Source organism: Balaenoptera ricei, chromosome 18, assembly GCF_028023285.1.
Source record: "Balaenoptera ricei isolate mBalRic1 chromosome 18, mBalRic1.hap2, whole genome shotgun sequence".
NCBI lineage: Eukaryota > Metazoa > Chordata > Mammalia > Artiodactyla > Balaenopteridae > Balaenoptera > Balaenoptera ricei.
In genome coordinates this window covers 16,010,830-16,030,841 of record NC_082656.1, presented here as the reverse complement: position 1 = coordinate 16,030,841, position 20,012 = coordinate 16,010,830, and the positions used below count along the sequence as shown (strand labels likewise).

Below are 20,012 nucleotides of genomic sequence, written 5' to 3'. Positions count from 1 at the left end.
GCACAAGAGTTCCCTTTTCTCCACGTCCTTGCCAACACTTCTTATTTGTTGTCTTTTTGATAATAGCCATTCTGACAAGTGTGAGATGGTATCTCACTATGGTTTTGATTTGCATTGCTCTGATGATTAGTGATGGTGAGGCTCTTTTTGTTGTTGTTGTTTTTAATTGAAGTATAGTTGATTTACAATGTTGTATTAGTTTCTGGTGTACAGCAAAGTGGTTCAGTTGTACATATACATGGATATATATATTTTTTCATATTCTTTTCCATTATAGGTTACTATAAGATATAAAATATAGTCCCCTGTGCTATACAGTAGGACCTTATTGGTTGGGTTTTTTTTTTTTTTAAATAACACTATTTTTTTAAAAATTTTTATTTATTTACTTATTTATTTTTGGCTGTGTTGGGTCTTCGTTTCTGTGCGAGGGCTTTCTCTAGTTGCGGCAAGTGGGGGCCACTCTTCATCGCAGTGCGCGGGCCTCTCACTATTGCGGCCTCTCCCGTTGCGGAGCACAGGCTCCAGACGCGCAGGCTCAGTAGTTGTGGCTCACGGGCCCAGTTGCTCCGTGGCATGTGGAATCTTCCCAGACCAGGGCTCGAACCCGTGTCCCCTGCATTGGCAGGCAGATTCTCAACCACTGCGCCACCAGGGAAGCCCTGGTTGGTTTTTTAAAATAAATTTATTTACTTATTTTTGGCCGCACTGGGTCTTCGTTGCTGCACATGGGCTTTCCTAGTTGCTGCGAGCAAGGGCTACACTTTGTTGCTGTGCGTGGGCTTCTCATTGCAGTGTCTTCTCTTGTTGCAGAGCACAGGCTCTAGGAACACAGGCTTCAGTAGTTGCAGCACACAGGCTCAGTAGTTGTGGCTCATGGGCTCTAGAGCGCAGGCTCAGTAGTTGTGGCACACAGGCTTAGTTGCTCTGAGGCACGTGGGATCTTCCCGGACCAGGGCTCGAACCCGTGTCCCCTGCATTGGCAGGCGGATTCTTAACCACTGTGCCACCAGGGAAGCCCTGTATTTTTTTTTTTTATATGTATATAACAGTTTGAATCTGTTAATCCCAAACTCCTAATTTATCCCCCCCAACCCAGCCCCGCTTTCCCCTTTGGTAACCTTAAGTTTGTTTTCTATGCCTTAAGTTTGTTTCTATGTTTCTGTTTTGTAAATAAGTTCCTTTGTATCATATTTTAGATTCCACATATAAGTGATATCATATGGTATTTGTCTTTCTCTTTCTGACTTGCTTCACTTACTATGATAATCTCTAGGTCCATCCATGTTGCTGCGAGTGGCATTATTTCATTCTTTTTTATGGCTGAGTAATATTGCATTGTATATATGTACCACATCTTCTTTATCCATTTCTCTGTCGATGAACATCTAGGTTGCTTCCATGTCCTGGCTATTGTAAACAGTGCTGCAATGAACATTGGGGTGCACGTGTCTTTTCAAATTAGAGTTTTCTAGGGATATATGCCCAGGAGTGGGATTGCTAGATTACGTGGTAGCTCTATTTTCAGTTTTTTAAGGAACCTCCATACTGTTTTCCATAGTGGCTGCACCAATTTACATTCCCACCAACTGTGTAGGAGGGTTCCCTTTTCTCCACACCCTCTCCAACACTTATTATTTGTAGACTTTTTAACGATGGCCATTCTGACTGGTGTGAAATGATACCTCATTGTAGTTTTTTATTTTATTATTTTTTAAAATTTTATTTATTTATTTTTGGCTGCGTTGGGTCTTCGTTGCTGCACGCGGGCTTTCTCTAGTTGTGGCGAGCAGGGGCTACTCTTCGTTGCGGTGCGTGGGCTTCTCATTGCAGTGGCTTCTCTTGTTGTGGAGCACAGACTCTAGGCGTGCGGGCTTCAGTAGTTGTGGCACGCAGGCTCAGTAGTTGTGGCTCGCGGGCTCTAGAGCGCAGGCTCAGTAGTTGTGGTGCACAGGCTTAGTTGCTCCGCTGCATGTGGGATCTTCCTGGACCAGGGCTCGAACCCATGTCCCCTGCATTCTCAGGCGGCTCTTAACCACTGCGCCACCAGGGAAGTCCCTTAAATGAAAATGATTTTAATGTGAAAAAAAGAAGGGTACAAAATAGTACTTACATACTGATTGAAGCTGTGTGAAAATTCAGGCCATGAATATTCATTTGGAAAAAAAAAGTTATCATTTACAGACTTTAATGAACATGGCAGCATGCTGGGCACTGACAAGAAAACGGCACAAATACGCAGGAATAATGCACAATAAGAAAGTCCAAGCTGCGGTTTGGGCTCCCTCAAAGTCCGTTGTAAGCTCTGTGTTTGTGCCTGAGCTGGACAAAGGATGGGGTCGATGTCCCCACCGGGCCCTTGGTGGAAGGAACGCCAGGGGGCGCACCAAGCACGTCGCCACGTCCCCCGGCGCCCCCGGGGCAGCGCGCGTTCCCCGGGACGCCTGGGCAGGACCACTACCTCCCTGCCGGCCTCCACCCCGCCCACCGCCAGGGGGCGCCGCAGGCTGCCCGGCACTCGGCTCGCCGCCGGGAGCGCCAGCGCGGGCAAGCGGCGGAGGCCGGCCTGGGGGCGGCCATGGACCGCTTCGTGTGGACCAGCGGCCTCCTGGAGATCAACGAGACCCTGGTGATCCAGCAGCGGGGAGTGCGCATCTACGACGGCGAGGAGAAGGTAGGGCGGCGGCCGGCCCGGCCTCGCTCCCGGACCCGGACTCCCGGGCCCGGCCTCGCCGCTCGGCGCCGCCCCCGCAGTCCACGCCGGCCCAGCGCCCGGCTCCGGCCCGACTTGGGAACGGCTCCGGGCGGGCGCGTCGGGCGGCGGCCCCTTTCCCACCCGGGGAGAGACCCCTTCGGGCGGCACGGCGGCACGGGCCGGGAACCCTGATTCCTCGCCCGGATCGCGGCGGGCGGGCGACGGGCAGGCCGGTTCCGCCTTTGTCCGGAGCCCGCCGGGTCCTGCGCTCCCGAACCGGGCGTGACTTCGGGCGCTGGGACCTGGGGGAGCCCAAGGGACTAGGCGGTCCCGGCCGGAGCGGGAGGGGGGTGGCTTTAAAAGGATTTCCGAAAAGAGGAGTTAGCCTCTCCTGGGACGCCTGGGCTGTAGGCTCTGTGTTTTGTTTTTTGTTTGGGAGGGACAGTAGAAAGGCGGTTTGATTGTTTTGTCGAGTGCTGGAGTAGGCCATGCCTGGTAATCCAAGCGTAAACCTTAGGAGGTGTGGTTGCAAATTGAAAGGAGAAATATTGCCGGTATTTCACAGAAATATTAACGTTCACTGGAGACTTCCGTCAGACTACAAACTATCATCCTCTTCTGGATGAAATGTATAAACTGGAATTAGAAAAAAATTTAAAAACCCCTTTACTCACGAGCATTTGTGGTTTCCAGAAGTTTTCACTTGCTACCTCTCCTTCCTTGCGGTTTCCTTAGAGAAACTTCCTCCTGTACTTTCGCAAACGTTGCTGGACCCAGAGCTCTTCCTGTCTGTGCTTTACAGAAGCTTGAGGCTTCCTTCCTTCTAGGGCGGTGGAGGGCAGGGATTAGTTACACAGCCATCGGAGGCACTGCTGACATGACCGGGGGCCCAGGGGTTCTCCCTCCCTGAGGGCATTTTTCCATGTTTCCATTATTGAGTCAAGATCTTTTTTTCTTAAATAATATGCTTGGCCTTAACTCTGTGTACTGCTTCAGTACTTTTATTAACTTGATCTCAAATTGGGTTTGCATGTTTTGATTGGAGTGACAAGCTCAATGTTTTTGTTTTTGTAAACCGAGGTTACACCTTTGGAACTGGGGTGAATGGGAAGCTTAATCAACCTGCCCTCCCTCGGGGGCTTGGAGCTTGGCTGCACCCTCAGGTCCGAATATGGGTATTGACAGATGGGTCTTCAAAGTCTCCTCCGAAGCCACTCCCTGCTGGCTGTCTAGCTTTTGCCAATCCCCACACTCTGTTGTTCTATGGAATTCCGATATGCAAATTAGGGACACGTTGGCTGCACATAACATAACTATGGTATCTTTTCTTTTTTTTAATAAATTTATTTGTTTATTTTTGGCTGCATTGGGTCCTCGTTGCTGCGCACGGGCTTCCTCTAGCTGTGGTGAGCGGGGGCTACTCTTCGTTGCGGTGCCCGGGCTTCTCATTGCGGTGGCTTCTCTTGTTGCAGAACACGGCTCTAGGCATGCAGGCTCAGTAGTTGTGGCGCACGGGGTTAGTTGCTCCGCGGAATGTGGGATCTTCCCAGACCAGGGGTCGAACCCGTGTCTCCTGCATTGGCAGGTGGATTCCCAACCACTGTGCCACCAGGGAAGTCCTTATGGTATCTTTAAAACAATAAAAAGATCAAACGATTAGGACCCATATATGAAAAACCATTGCTGAGGCAGCAAATTCTAGTTTTTCCTTTATTTTTTTTGCTTCTTGTTTTAGCAGACAAATACATATAGGTATCAGAGGATTAAGAAAAAAGTCATGGGAAGTACTTAGTCGAGACCCTTTGATCTCATCAAGAATTCTTTTTTTTATAACTTTTTTTTATTGAAGTATAGTTGATTTACAGTGTTGTGTTAGTTTCAGGTGTACAGCAAAGTGCTTCAATTGTATAGATACATATGTATCTATTCTTTTTTAGATTCTTTTCCATTATAGGTTATTACAAGATACTGAATATAGTTCCCTGTGCTATACAGGAGGTCCTTGTTGTTAGTCAAGAATTCTTAACTGTTCTGCAAGCTGGGGGTGGTGCGGGAGAGGTGTGGGTGTCTTGAAACCTAAGCGGAGCTCTAAGGCCTGCTCACCACTGTGGTCCCGGGGCTGGAACTACTCAGTCACTTGCTGAGCTGTCCCTAGTGTGGCTGAGGGTCAGGCTGATTCCTGGGGGAAGTCTTGCGTCCTGGCTTTCTCCCTCTGCTGGAAGGCGTCCAGACCTCGCGTGGTCTGAGGACTCCAGGAAGCTGCACACATGAACCTCCGGATCTGAGCAGGTGCCCTCTCAGAATCTCTCACCAGCTCCCGTGGTCTCGGTGCTACAGTGCAGACCGAACAGCCTTCTCAGCTTTGCCCCCAACATGTTCCCCAGTAGGTGCAGGGCTAAGACCAGTGGACTCTCCCTACTCGTCCAATGTCTCTTCTGGCTCACTGTGGGTGTGCAATACATTAAAACAAAGAAACAAACACACAAAACCTTGAATAAGCAGCGTACCTGCTACGTGCCAGGAGCTTTACGTAATTTAATCCTCTCAGTGGGCATGTGAGGTGAGTATTTCACTGAATGAGAAAAGAACTCTCAGAGGCAACGTGACTTGCCCTAAGATCCACTGAGTTAGTTATCAGAAGAGCTGGGAGTTAAATCTCTATTGGTCAGACTTCCAAAGACTGTGCTTTGTTCACTCTGCTGGAGCGCTTCAAAAATACAGCAGTCTCCAGTGCCAGACCCTTTCCGTAGTGTAATATGTATGTCCTACGTATGTTTATGGAACATCCTCTGAAGAGGAGTACACTGAGACCCTCAGTAGGTGGTTGAGAAAACTGCGACCTGTCCAAGGTCACACAGTTAGTAATGGGTGGAGCCAGACCATTGCTCTTTCCACTGCCCAGGTGCCTCTTGCTTGTTTATACAGGCACAGTTTTCATGGGCCCCTTATGACCGGATAATATGTTGTTTTCCTAAGCAGCGTGGACAGGTCATTTGTTTCAATTCACAGAAGCTTCTGCAGCCTCAGCTAATTTAAAGAGTAACGTAAGAAGGTTAGTGGTGTGTAAAGTGGCAAGTTGCCAGCTTATACTAGAAGATTTAGAAAATGTGTATTTTCTTTCAGCTTTTAGGAATTTACCCTTGGGAAATAATCAGAGACGCATAAAAATATAATGAACGAGGATGTGCATCTCAGCAGTATTATATATATATTATTTATTATTATGTAGTATAGGGAAAAATTGGAAGCAATCTGAATGTCCACCATAGGGATTGGTTAATTAAATATGACACGTCCTAATCAGCATGAGGCATGGCTAACCATAGGCTGCTAAGTGAAAAAAAGCAAGTTATAAAACTACAAATATCATGGTCTTATTTTATTTTAAGATTATGTCCACACACCCTGGCTGGTCTGATTACAAATGATTTCGTTTTCTTTTTTAGACTTAAAAAAAATGTTTTCCAGATTTTCAACAGCATATTACTTTTATAGCAGAGAAATGTGAACTCAAAACAAAACAATAAGAGCTTATTCAGCGAATGCCTAAGTTATTTTAACTATTGACTTTTAAGTAGTTGAAATTATTCTAGCTCTGAGTGGTAGAAGCAAAGCAAGCCTAAACTTGTCTGTCCCGTTGAGCTCATAATCCCTTGGAATCCCTGAAGGGAACAATTACACAGTGTCTTCACTCGGAGCAGCAGTGCTTTACGTGTGCACATTGTTCATCAACATAGTAATGGAACGTCCTCTGGCTTCAGCTTTAAACTCACATCCTTATGCTTGGATTTCAGTCAGATAACGTGCAGTTTCCTAATCAGAACTATTATGTAGTTATGCTGTGTAATGTGGTATCAGGTACTCTCAAGTTGATAAAGTATCTGCTTCTGGAAAAGTGAAATCTTACTCATTGGCAAAAAAGAGACTTTTAAAATAGCTTAAACTCAATTATTTGGTTTTGCGTATGCAACATTCACCAAAACATTTGTAGCCAGGCCGCATTAAGTGCCAGGAATGTGAATGTGTTACTTCAGATGCAGAGGAAAGCGTGGAACTCCGAAGTCTTTTCTCTGAGGTGCTGAAGTGCTTGGTGGGAATCTCTTACAGAGTGTCTTCGACCAGATGGTTCAGTTTTCTTCCTATTAAAGCTTATTAACCACATTATTTAAACTTACTAATGTTAAGATATTAGTAATAAAGTCAGACGTTTCTCTTAGAAAATAATTTTTTAAAACTCATGTTAAAAAGTACTGGTTATGTATTTTAAAGGAATTTTTTGACAGTGTTTCTGCTTATGTTCAATTTAGCAAAAAATAATTTATATACATTTCAGAGTTGCATGGAGTTATATATGCCTGTAACAAATTTCTTTATCTTTTTTTATTAGACAAGTAATAAAGTTGTTAAATATGGGTAAACCAAAAGAAGAAACTTGAAATAATCAGTAATCCTTTACCCATAAACAATTACTTTTCGCACGTCCTGTGTGTGTGATTGTGCAGGTGCGTGTGTGTGTGTGTGTAACTGTGCTGTGTACACTGCTTTTTTCTATATTAATATTATGAGTATCTTGTAATATATTGTCAAGTGCATACATAATTGCATTTATGAATATTTTTACTTAAGAATGATATATAATAATGTTCTAATTGGTTATTTACTTGATACCCATTTTTAACCACATTTTATTTTTTTTAATTTTTAAATTTAAAAAAAATTTATTTATTTAATTTATTTATTTTTGGCTGTGTTGGGTCTTCGTTGCTGTGTGCGGGCTTTCTCTAGTTGCAGAGAGTGGGGGCTACCCTTCGTTGCAGTGCGTGGGCTTCTCATTGCGGTGGCTTCTCTTGTTGCAGAGCATGGGCTCTAGGCACGCGGGCTTCAGTAGTTGTGGCATGCGGGCTCAGTAGTTGTGGCTCGCGGGCTCTAGAGCGTAGGCTCAGTAGTTGTGGCGCACAGGCTTGGTTGCTCCGCGGCATGTGGGATCTTCCCGGACCAGGGCTCGAACCCATGTCCCCTGCATTGGCAGGCAAATTCTTAACCACTGTGCCACCAGGGAAGCCCTAACCACATTATTTTAAACTCAAAAGGATTATTATTTGTAATAACCTGGACCCTTACTAAGATGCTTTCCTTTGAGTTTCTGTTTTATATTATAACTTTTGAAATAACTAGTTACTCCTCAAAAGGATAGAAGCATGTCCTACCTTATGGCAAATTCGACTTTCTAGTAACTAAAGTGAATAGAAACTTCCAATATATTTCTTGATTTTAACAAATGAAGGGGTTTGACTTATCAGTCTTTTGGGTTCCAACTCTAAAATTTGCTTATTTATATAATTTCCAGTGCATAATAACAAATTATGAGGATTAAAGGTTTGGTCCTAAAGACCTAGCTGGCATTTTTGTGATGGTATTATAGTTTAAAAAAAAACATTTTTACATTTATAATTTGCCTAAGTGACACAGTCCCCTGATAAAAATTCAAAAACCACGAAAAGTTAAAAGTCTTCCTCCCCTCCTAGTCTGTCACCCACTTCCCCCTGAGAAGTCACCAGTGCTTCATTCTAGAGAGTCATGCGTATGTGTCATACACAGGTGTTTGCGTAAAATATATTGTTTTTTCTTTTTTAAAGTATAAACTTGTAATATACTATGCATACAAAGTTCTGAAACTTGCTTTTTTCACTTAATCTATGTGGAGAATTTACCATATTTCATTAAGTCTTAGTACACATTCTCTACCCCCTCCACCCCCCTGGGAGCAGGATGAATCTTCAATTCATGGCATCTTAGATGTTATCAAATACATAGTCTCCTGATTCTTTGTAATGACTGAGTTGTCATTCCTTGTGTGGATGTACATTTCCCTGTTGATGGACATTTAAATTGTTTCCTATCTTTTGCTTTTAAAAAACAACAATGAATAACCTAGTAGCATATCGTTGTCCACATGTGTGAATTTGTCTGTGGGATAAATTCCTAGAAGGGCATTGATTGGATCAAAGGATTTGTGTGTTTATATTTTTGATAGATGATAATACATTGCCCTCCATAGCACTTGTCCCTCCATTGATGTGTGCAAATGCTTATTTGCCCAACACGTCACCAGCACAATGTTATCAAACTTTTGGGCCCTTGCCAATCTCACGGATAAAAGGGGTATCTTGATGTTGTCTTAATTTGCCTTTTTCTTATCATCAGTGACGTTGGGCATCAATTAATGTGTTTAAGAGTCATTTGTAGTTCCTTTTCTGTGAACTTTCTGTTAACAGTCTTTGCCCATTTATCTAATGGATTATAGGCTATTTCCTTATTGATCTGTAAGAGTACTTTATATATTAAGGAGACATATATATTTGTCTCTGATGTGAGTTACAATTATTTTTCCCAGTCTGCCATCTTTGCCCTTGGTAGTTTTTGCCATGAAGAATTTGTGTGCATGCGTGTGTGTGGAGGGGAATTGATCAATCTTTTCCTCTAATGCTAATGGGTTTAATGTTTTTCTTAGAAAGACTTTCTCCACTCTGAAGTGATTTAAAATTTTTTCTTGTAATTTTTTTCTAGTTCTTTCATAAATTTTTAACTCAAATATTTGATATCCAGAATTTATTTTGGTACAATGTGTTAAGTATAATCTTACTTTGTTCCCCCCGCCCCCCAATGGGCAACCCAGGTGTCCCAGTGCCATTGACTGAATCTCCATCCACACTTATTTTGCATCTGTTTGTGTTTTTTTCTGGATTTTCTTATTATTTAAAAATCATTTAAAATTTTATATGAGTGTTATACACAAATTCAATCTGATGGTAAAAATTCACTCAATAGTGAGGTGTATAGTTTTGAAAAAGGGCCCTTTGCTTCTTTTTCACCCATTCCCTCACACTTTTTCTGAGATAACCATCGTTAACAGATCATTGAATATCCCCATTTAGACCTTTTTCTACTACTTATATGTGTATATGTGTATATATACACACATCTATTTATCTACCTATTTATAGATCTATCTCACATGTAGTTTGAGGGGTATGGAGTTTATATCTATCTGATTACATTATATGCAATATGCTGTCAATTACTTTCTTCCCCACTAACCCTACGTCTTCGAGTTCCGTGATAGTTCATGTAGCTCTACCTCACGATTCTTTTTAACCCCTGCATGGATTTCATAGTATGAATGTATCACACTTGATTTAACCACTTCCCTATTGTTACATAGCTAGGTCATTTTCAATTTTTTCCTAATTTTAACAAGGCTTATGAAGTGTGTAGCATTGCTTCTCTTTAACTTGTGGTAAGTCTAATTCTAAAATGTTTATTTATGTGATTGACTTACTATTGTGCAATTCATGGGGAAGAAAATCTGGACCACATTGAGTGATATGTTATTAATATTTTGTGATGATCTTGTTTTTCTAGATAAAATTTGATGCTGGGACCCTCCTTCTTAGTACGCACCATCTAATTTGGAGAGATCAGAAAAATCATGTAAGATTGCGTTTTTTGCTTCTGTTCTAGGTTTTATGTCACTGATTTTTTTTCTTTCTTTTTTTCTTTCTGGCAAAACTATAAATACATGTGATAAACTTTTGTTTGCAGATGTCAGAAGAGTGTGTCCCATACGGTCTCTCTGAATGGGGCACAGATAGAGGAGTTAGGGTCTGGTCCCTCATTCAACCCTAGCACAGTCTGCAGCTACTGTACAGAGAATCCTGGCAGCTCCTGGTTTTTAAGCACTAATCAGATTCTCCCTCACACCCAAGTGTCCCCATCACTCAGGGGTCCTGAAAACAACCCGTTTTCCTGATTGTTGTTGAGAGTCAGGAGGAGGTCTGCTGCGAAGTGCTTCTACCTAGATACTGAGATGAACTGCCTCTCAGTCACTCAGCAAAAGGAGAAACGCCCCCCCCACCCCGTTTTCGCATTTCTAGGAAGAGAGGACTCAGTGATATGTATAGACCTGATATATTTATTCCAAAGAGCTTTACCTTGAAAGTGTGTGTGTTTTTATTTAAAAAAAAAAAGAAAAAGAAAAAGAAAGTGTGTGTGTGTATTTGTGTGTAAATTTCTGTGTTGCCAGTAAAAGAAGCAAACTTTTCTATGTTTTTTTTTTTAATTGCTGGCTGCCTCCCCCATGAAATTTTAGTTCCACAGGTAAACTATATACTGTACTGAGGCTCTTTGCATGTCACTAACTGCTGCAAACTCTGACTCTTTTTGCCCCCCAAGAACCAATTTTTCCCCCTCAATGGTGATATTGGCCTGGTTGATGATGCATGCCTTAGAACTGTTAATGTTGCCTAATTCTTTTTAAAGAAGTATATATTCAAGAAAGAAATCTTTTTTGGAGGGGTAGGCGTCCTTAAACCATATGTTTATAAATTAAGTTAATCTTAGTATAATTTTTCTGATTATCATGTAAAGGAGCTAATATCAAAACCCTTAGACCTATTAAATGCTGGTCATTTATAATAATTCTAAAAATCAGATATACGAATAAAGGGAAGCCACGTTAGTATTTTCTGTTAAAAATTAATTGTGGGTGGGTGAGTGAAATATAGAAAATTATAAAGAGGAAAAATCAGCTCTATAACACACTCTTTAAAGTCGTTTTGATTTACCCGCTCTATTTTCTGTTTTCCATATAAGAATATATTATACGTAAACAATTTTCATATAAATGCTACTGTTTAAAAGATATAGCTCCTGTAAAAACAAAGGTAGTTACAGCTGCTTTTAAACCTCTTATGTTCTTCCACGCAGCAAAATGCTACCACAGTACTGTCTTCATTCAGTTTTTCCTTAAGTTTATTTAAGGAATAAAATAACATTATTATTTTCTATTGTTATAATTACTAAGGACCTTAAAGGTATGTGGCAACCCACTAAATCTATAAAACAAGGATTTCTGACGAGTCTTAACGGATCGTGTTTTCTTTTGATTCCCTCCCAGGAATGCTGCATGGCCATTCCTCTTTCCCAAATCGTGTTCATTGAAGAACAGGCAGCTGGAATTGGGAAAAGGTAAGGTCTGTATATTACAGTCTTTATGCACAAAAGCGTTTCCAGTCAAGCTGTCCTTGTTAACTTGGTTGAGTCATTGCTCAGTCAGTCATGGCCTTGACTGCGTGTGTGCAAGTGAATCAGATGCTTGTGTTTGTTGGTCAGAGCTCCCCTAAGAAGGTATTGTCCTGGGGGAGGAGGGAAATAGGTGAGGGAGATTAAGAAGCACAAACTTCCAGTTACAAAATAAATGCGTCATGGGTATGAAAGGTAGAGTGTGGGGAATATAGTCAGTAACTAAGTAATAGCTTTGTATGGTGACATAGCGTACCTAGACTTATCATGGGATCATTTTGAAATGTATAGAAATATAGAATCACTCTGTTGTGTAACAGAAACTAACATAGTATTGTAGGTCAGTTATACTTCAAAAACAAACAACCAAAGTCATGGAAAAAGAGATGGGATTTGTGGTTGCCAGAGGTGGTGTGTGGGAGGCAGGGAAAATTGAGGGAAGGTGGTCAAAAGGCACAAACTTTCAGTAATAAGATAAATAAGCAATAGGGACGTGATGTATTGAAGACAACATGATAAATGTAATTAACACTGCTGTACGTTATCTATGAAAGTTATCAAGAGAGTAAATCCTAAGAGTTCCCATCACAAGGAAGAAAAATTTTTTTTCTATTTCTTTAATTTTGTATTGGATATTCACTAAATTTACTCTGGCAATCATTTCATGATGTATGTAAGTCAAATCATTATGCTCTGTGCTCTACACCTTAAACTCATACAGTGCCATATGTCAATTATATCTCAAAACTGGGGAAAAATATGTTTTAAAAAAAAGAAGGTATTATCCTACTTTAAACTCACTGATAAACGGAAGTCATTCTTAAAGCATGAATCAAGTACTAAAGTTGCTGTGATATCCTCAGGTCATAATAAATAAGTGTGGGCCGGCTGTCACTATATATTTCCACAGACATTTGCTTTTTTTTTTTTTTTTTTTTTGTCGAGGGCATACCACACGGCTTGCGGGATCTTAGTCCCCCAACCAGGGATCGAACCCAGGCCCTCAGCAGTGGAAGCACAGAGTCCTAACCACCGGACCGCCAGGGAAGTCCCCAGACATTTGCTTTTATGTGTCTGTGTATGTATCATTCAGTACTTAAAATCATAAATGACCCATCTGAGAAAAATACCTGACTTGGCTCCTATTTCTAGTTGACCATAAAGTTTCTCAACTTCGACTTTTTCAGATATCAGTGTTGAATAGAGTATCACAAGAGTTACTGTCGAAACAGGGACATTTCTTAGAGTAATAAGGGACACTGCTTATAATTAGATCAGGCAAGCATAAAACTGGACTGTCCCAGGCAGACCAGGAGATGTGCTCACCTTGGTTTAAAGCCACAGGTTAAAACGTTTCTGTCTATTCAAGTATATAAAACATTTTGGCTTTATACTTTACATGCATGTGATTGAGGGCAACTCATGAACAAATATTGCTGATAAGGAATTTTTTTCCATGTGGGCTTATCTTCAGCTTTCATGTGGTTAGATCCTTCAGCAGAAGTGAAGCAAATGTTAAAGTTCCCTGGAAATGCAGTGCATCCTTAATTAGAATGTTGTAGCTAGCATAAAAGATTGCTTATTTGGCATAAAAGATTGCTTATTTGGCATAAAAGATTGCTTATTTGGCATAAAAGATTGCTTATTTGACATAAAAGATTGCTTATTTGACATAAAAGATTGCTTATTTCACATAAAAGATTGCTTATTTGACATAAAAGAAACTAACCAATATTTTGAAAAGATTAACAAGGCATAGATTTTTAGAGTAGACTATTTCTCTGATTTATATTTTCCACCTTGTCACTTTTCTCCATCTTATTGAGTTTTTTCTTTATTTTTTGGTATGATCGACAATACAACATTATATCAGTTTCAGGTGTACAACATAGAGATACCTAGTATTCGTATATACTGCTTTATATCTTGCTTTCCTTATTAAGTTCTACAAACTTGGGCTTCCCTGGCGGCACAGTGGTTAAGAATCTGCCTGCCAATGCAGGGGACATGGGTTTGAGCCCTGGTCCGGGAGGATCCCACGTACCATGCAGCAACTAAGCCCGTGCGCCACAACTACTGAAGCCCGCGCGCCTAGAGCCCGTGCTCCGCAACAAGAGAAGCCACCACAATGAAAAGCCCGCGCACCGCAACAAAGAGTAGCCCCCTCTCGCCGCAACTAGAGAAAGCTCGCGCACAGCAACGAAGACCCAATGCAACCAAAAAAATAATAATAATAAGTAAATTAATTAATTTTTAAAAATCATATTAAAAAATGACCATTTAAATAAAAAAAAAAGTTCTACAAACTTTAAGGGTGTTCCAGATCCTTTGACTTTTTCTCTGCTGTGTTCCAAGGAAATCTAAACTCTATAACAAAAATAGTTAAATATTTACCTTCACATTAGTGTCTCTTTTTAAACATCTCCGGTGAGGAGGAATTCGATAATATGCCAGGTTGACTTTTCTCAAGTATTCTCTTTAGCTCCCAACTCCTCCTCTCAAATAATTACCATATCTCAGTGAGTCAAAGATGTATGTGCATTTTCACCTTTTAACGTCTCTGAACGCAAGATGCTTCTTTGAATTGGTGGATTTTAAACTTGGTGAGATATGCTAATTGAATCACCCAAGAAGTGAATATATGAAAAAATTAGCGTGGATCTTTTTATTCTGACTTTGGGATGTTTAAACTTCATTTTGTATCATCTTTTAGCTTTTCATTGGGTTTCCTTTGACAAATTCTGATAGTTAGGGCTCAGGTTTTTTAGTTTTAAAGAGTGTATGATGCTTTTACTTAGTCACCTGATCCTAATTGTCATAGTTTTATTGTTTACCTGACAGTTCATTTCACACAGTCCCGTGATTCTGCTTACACAGTTTTGTTTGCTCACCTCACTTAAAGATGTTCATCACAAAGGAACCAATGAAGAGTCCGTACAAGCCTGGCTCCAGTTCACTAACCAAAGCATTTGTTACATCAAGGAGGCCCCACATGTGGTGTTTCAATTTTAGGGTGATATTTAGGCAACCATATGGGCCTAAACAAAGTAATATTGAGTAATAGGTGTATCTATAATGTGGTCATAAAGAAAAAGCTCTAAGCTAGGTATGCAAGATACTTTGAGTTTTTGGTTTTGCTAATATTTATAGAAGATTGTTTATTGAGCTGGTTGGGAAAAAAAAGACATAAAACTCAACAAATATAATGGTATTCTGATGGCATAGAAGATAACAGTAGTCATAAAGATCATGGTAGTTTGTGATCCTGGAGTGGCAGCATTTTGAGAATTGTTTTTGCTATGGGATAGCTCTCTAGATCATGCTGCTGATTGAGTGGCGTTTTCCAAAAATGACACTGTAGAATGTTAGTTTTGGATGGAGTTTTAATAAAATGTCACCTGGCCAGTTTTACACAGATAAGTTTTCACATTTTGTTTTCAAATGAGTAAGGTTGTATGCTTTGGCAGACATTATAGGCCCCCTGGTAACCTTTGGGGATGACTCTGTAGATGGAAAACCTAATCATAAACCAATATCATAAACCACCCCAAATTCTGAAAATTTATTTTGAACTTACTTTCTAAAACCACATTTTTATTTAGTCTATAGCGCTAGTAATTTGAATTTTTTGGTTCACAGCTTATAGATTTTAAGTAGAGATAGTTTTGAAAGGTTCATTAATACTGAATTGATACAGACTTTAAAAGGATTCCTTTCAGGATGTTGTTTGTTTCTACAGGAATTTTAAGTGATCTGAAATATATTAAAAGTTATGAAAATAGAATTAGTGATTTTTAAAAGACAATTAAATACCTTACATTTGCTCTTTCTTTAGTGCCAAAATAGTGGTTCATCTTCACCCAGCTCCTTCTAACAAAGAACCTGGCCCATTCCAGAGTAGTAAGAACTCCTACATCAAACTGTCCTTCAAAGAACACGGCCAGATTGAGGTAAGTTTCTTTATGAATACTATCAGACTAGAAATGTGTACTTGTATGTATTTTTGTTGTTGTTTGTTAATAGGATGGAAGGCAATATTGTTCAGCATACCAGTTTTCACCATATTTTTACGATAAAATTTTTATGATATCTTAAGCCTTATCAGTGGAGAATATGAAGTTTAGGTTTCATTGGGAACGGGAGGCAGGAGGATGTAGTCACAGGAAAGAGTGGAGGCTGGAAACAGGCTAAGTCACCACACTAGGTAGGCTACTAGTTAAGTGCTCAGTGTTATCGTTTGGATAAAGGGACAGAGTATAATGCAGTGACATGTTTAACTGCCTCAGCATCTGAAAGTTCACCAGCCTTACATCAGGCAGTCTATCTTTATTAACTCCATACAAATCTAATCGCTTAAGTTCTTATCCCATAGTATCATGGTTTATATGTTCTGATTAATAAGTTGCTTTGTAAGTATTCTTTAGACATTTATAAGTGTGTGTTTATCTCCCCATCGAGATCATAAATTATTTATGTTCTTTTTCTCTGTAGTACCTGACCCAGTGTTCCTTGCACAGCAGGCACTGAGCAAATTTAAGTGACTAACTGAAGTCATTCTCACTGTAGCTGAAAAATATACCTGATTTTTTTTTTTATGAGCATAGGCATGTTTTGGCCCTAATATCTGGCCTCACATTTTAACTAGACAAATTATTCTCAGCTTCCTTCATGGATAACAGTTGTGTATTTTTCTTGGCACTGTGTCTGTTTCGCTACAGATTGAAAACAATCCACATATGCAGGATTGTTTAAAGTAAGTCTATTTACTTCATTGTCACTCATCTCTTTGTTGAGAATAGTTCACTTTATGTAGAAGGTCAGTTCCTTCTTTTTTTTTCCCCCTTTGTGCTTTCTGAAGTTGACCCAAGGAAAGAACTTCCTTTGATTTCCTTTGATGTCTCTGAGAATTCTAGGCTTGTTGCAAATGACCTAACAGACTTCCAACTAAAGAAATGTTAAGTAATGATTTGTATGAGGATGTCACAGCCTGACTGACTCACTTAAAGTGTATGCATCTGCATAACAGTTTTACAGGCGTTTATCAGAGGAAATGACACAGAGAAGATGGGAGAATATGCCAGTTTCCCAGTCGTTGCAAGCAAATAGAGGACCCCAGGTATTTTTTCAGCTGTTTCCTAATCCAGTATTTTCAGCTCTGTACTTGCATCTTCATTAAGGGAAAAGAGTTCTATGATTATAGAACTTGCCAGAAACAAAATAATGATATTCTAATTAAAAACTGATTTTCACAGAACTTAATTTAGTGCTCTATAGACAGCAGACACTTAGTAATAATACATGACTACTTACCAGGGTAATTTCAGGGTGGCAGAAGTTAGATTCCCCTTCTGCATTCTCTTCTTTATAATTGGTGTGGCATCTGAGAGAACAGACAGTACCACTGGGTGACATTTTCCAGACCAACGTGGACAGACACTCAAATATATAAAAGTAGCTTGTATAATAACTGTCAAGTACCAGAATTTTACCTATAATTTTTTGCACATTTGAGACCATATTAAATATCTGATATCTGTATAATAGCTTGCCAAAGAACAAAAATGAAGAGGAAATTTAATTTATATCTAAAATACAGAGTAAAATATACCATCTCTTGTTATGTTCAGTTTTTCTGTATAATGATTTGAAGGTCATTATGTATGGCAATAAACCGACAAATGTTTTGAAAGGAAACTGAATGTAACTGTGTGCTGTTTTCTTGGGTTCTTTGTGGGTCCTCTCCCACCACTGAAAACACAATATAGTGGGTTACAAAAGACTGTGTCCTTCCTATTTTGGACGTTTTATTTTCTACTTTTGTTTTTCAGCCAGGAAGAATAAGGGCTGTAGGAATTGTAGGTATTGAAAGGAAACTGGAAGAAAAAAGAAAAGAAACTGACAAAAACATTTCTGAGGTAATTCTTACACAAGTTCCGGTCAGCTGTCTTTTTCAGCCATCTTGCTTATTCTTTTGGATACAGCTGTGAGTAACTCCGTTCTGTGTATTGGAATATATTTAGTTTGCCTGGAGCCACACAGTCTCTTTTTCCATTTAAGGAGTCTACTTCAGGTCGGCATAATTTAGCCCAAATGTGTTTTAAAAATCTTTTCCAGAAAGGAATTAAAAAGAAATGCAAATTTGTTTTCTGTGAGGTTAGGAAACGTCATGAATTATTGTGTGTAAATTTTAAAGTCTAGATGGGATTGATTGGAGGGTCCTCCTAATGAATTCAAGGTCCTATGTATAATTATTTGGGATGTTTGGTTAACTTAGTTGAGGGGAAAATGCTGTTCTGCGGCCCTTGACTCTGGCCGGACACTACACAGTTTTATGCTGATGACCACTTGGGGACCAGGCACAGAGGTAGTAAGAATGGCTCAAACCAGCTTATCACTTCTCCTAGGAAAGCACCCCGAACTTGTACTTTACAGTGTTTCTGAAACCTCGTCCTATACGAGGAAATTCAAATGAAGGGGAAAGAACTCTAGTTAAGAAAATGAGTTATACATTAGATTTTGGCAGTTAGTTAATATATCTAAACATATTGGTTTTCCCATGTTTATATGGAAATGGTCTTGGATTTTTATGGAATGATTTTATGAAGTAAAGTAATTTTTTAGTTTTTATAATAGTTTGTAAGTAAAATTCCATTGATGAGTGCTGCTCATAGAATTTCCAAGATTTATCTCAATCAGATAAAGTCTAAACTGCAAATAGTTACTGAATACCTGTATTAGTCAAGGTTCTCCAGAGAAACAGAACAAATAGGGGATATATTCTTTTGGATACAGCTGTGGATATCTTTTGGATATCTATATGTGGATATCGATACATATAGATATGCTGATATCTTTATCTCTCTCTATATAGATACAGGTATCTGTATACCTAGATTGTCCTATATATACACAATGAGATTTATTATAAAGAAGTGCCTCATGTGATTGTGGGAAGCTGCCAGCTGGTGACCCAGGAAAGCTGGTGATAGAAATGCTAACCGGAGTGTGAAGGCCTAAGAACCAGGAGCACTGGTGGTGTTAAGTCCAGTCCAAGGGCAGGATAAGACTGATGTCGTAGCTCATCAGTCAGGCAGAGAACTTTTTGTTCCATTAGGCCCTCCAGGGGGCAATTCAGGAGGGCGATCTGAATTTAACTGTTCAACTCATTCTGCAGATTCAGATGCTAACCTCATGTGGAAACAGCCTCACAGACCCACTCAGAACAACGCTTGATCAGACACCTGGGCACCCCACGATCTAGTCAAGTTGACAAATAAACTTAACCATCATAATAGCCATATCTGGGCCCACTAATTGAATATGGATTATTATCGAGGGACCAAGGGCATTTGACCTATTAAGTGCTGTGGTCTAGGTTTTGCTGAGGGCATGTTTATGGTAAAGTTGTGTGTGTGTTCCTTGGTCCTTTGTATTTCCTGCACATTAGCAGCTGGACCCTGAGGCTTGATCAGACTTGTGTTTGAGCCCTTTGTTGAGACTAGAGGTGACACTGTGTTCCTTCATCACATCTCTTTTTATCATGTTAGCGGCTGTCAATATTCAGTGCATAGATCTTTGGGTCACTGGTGGTTGCAAATGGTGGTACTCTGTGATTTATTTTTCATTTATTAGTTGGGACACTTTTTAAAGAGATGCTTCCCTTCATTACTATTTGGCTACTCAGTGATACGGCTCCTAGAAGGAATGCAGAACATGTGGCATTTCCTTTATTATCAGGATGATAAATTGGTTCCTTATCATCCTCCCGAGGTGACTAGTTAGGTTTTTTCACGTATTATTATGAATTCATACATTTTAACATATTTGATGATTTCAGTCAGTTGCAATTATTACCCTAGTTAAAGCTCAAATTGTCCCATCTTTGGCCAGTGGGAGCGTCTTCAGGTTAGCTCCTGAGTGGTTTTGATGTGACCTGGTGGACTTTGAGAGCTTCCTTACTGCCTGGTGTTGACAGAAGTTCCAGGACCATCTTGTATATTTCCTGCTCCGGATCTGGAATCAACCATTATCTGAGAAGCTCTGGTTTCTTTTAGTGGGAAATGGTATTTCATAACCACAATCTGCCTGCTAGGAATTTGCATCCCTCTTGGGTTGATCTTTATTTCTAGGACTTTTCAGTGGAAAGAGCTAGGATATTTTTTTTTCTAATAAAGGTGCCTCATGAGGTCACATTGATGCTTCCTATTCAAATTCGGGACTACACTAGTGAATAATG

General features: G+C 40.0%; 1 protein-coding gene across 1 annotated transcript in view; it reads left to right on the top strand.

The window, feature by feature from the left end:
- Positions 1-2,507: 2,507 nt before the first annotated feature.
- VPS36 (vacuolar protein sorting 36 homolog) overlaps positions 2,508-20,012 on the top strand; it is a 31,791-nt gene continuing 14,286 nt past the window's right edge. The window contains exons 1-6 of the mRNA XM_059902848.1: positions 2,508-2,674; positions 10,118-10,186; positions 11,652-11,722; positions 15,612-15,726; positions 16,803-16,892; positions 17,605-17,691. Coding sequence (XP_059758831.1) covers positions 2,579-2,674; positions 10,118-10,186; positions 11,652-11,722; positions 15,612-15,726; positions 16,803-16,892; positions 17,605-17,691 — 528 coding nt within the window. The 5' untranslated portion in view covers positions 2,508-2,578. The remainder of the gene's footprint in view (positions 2,675-10,117; positions 10,187-11,651; positions 11,723-15,611; positions 15,727-16,802; positions 16,893-17,604; positions 17,692-20,012) is intronic.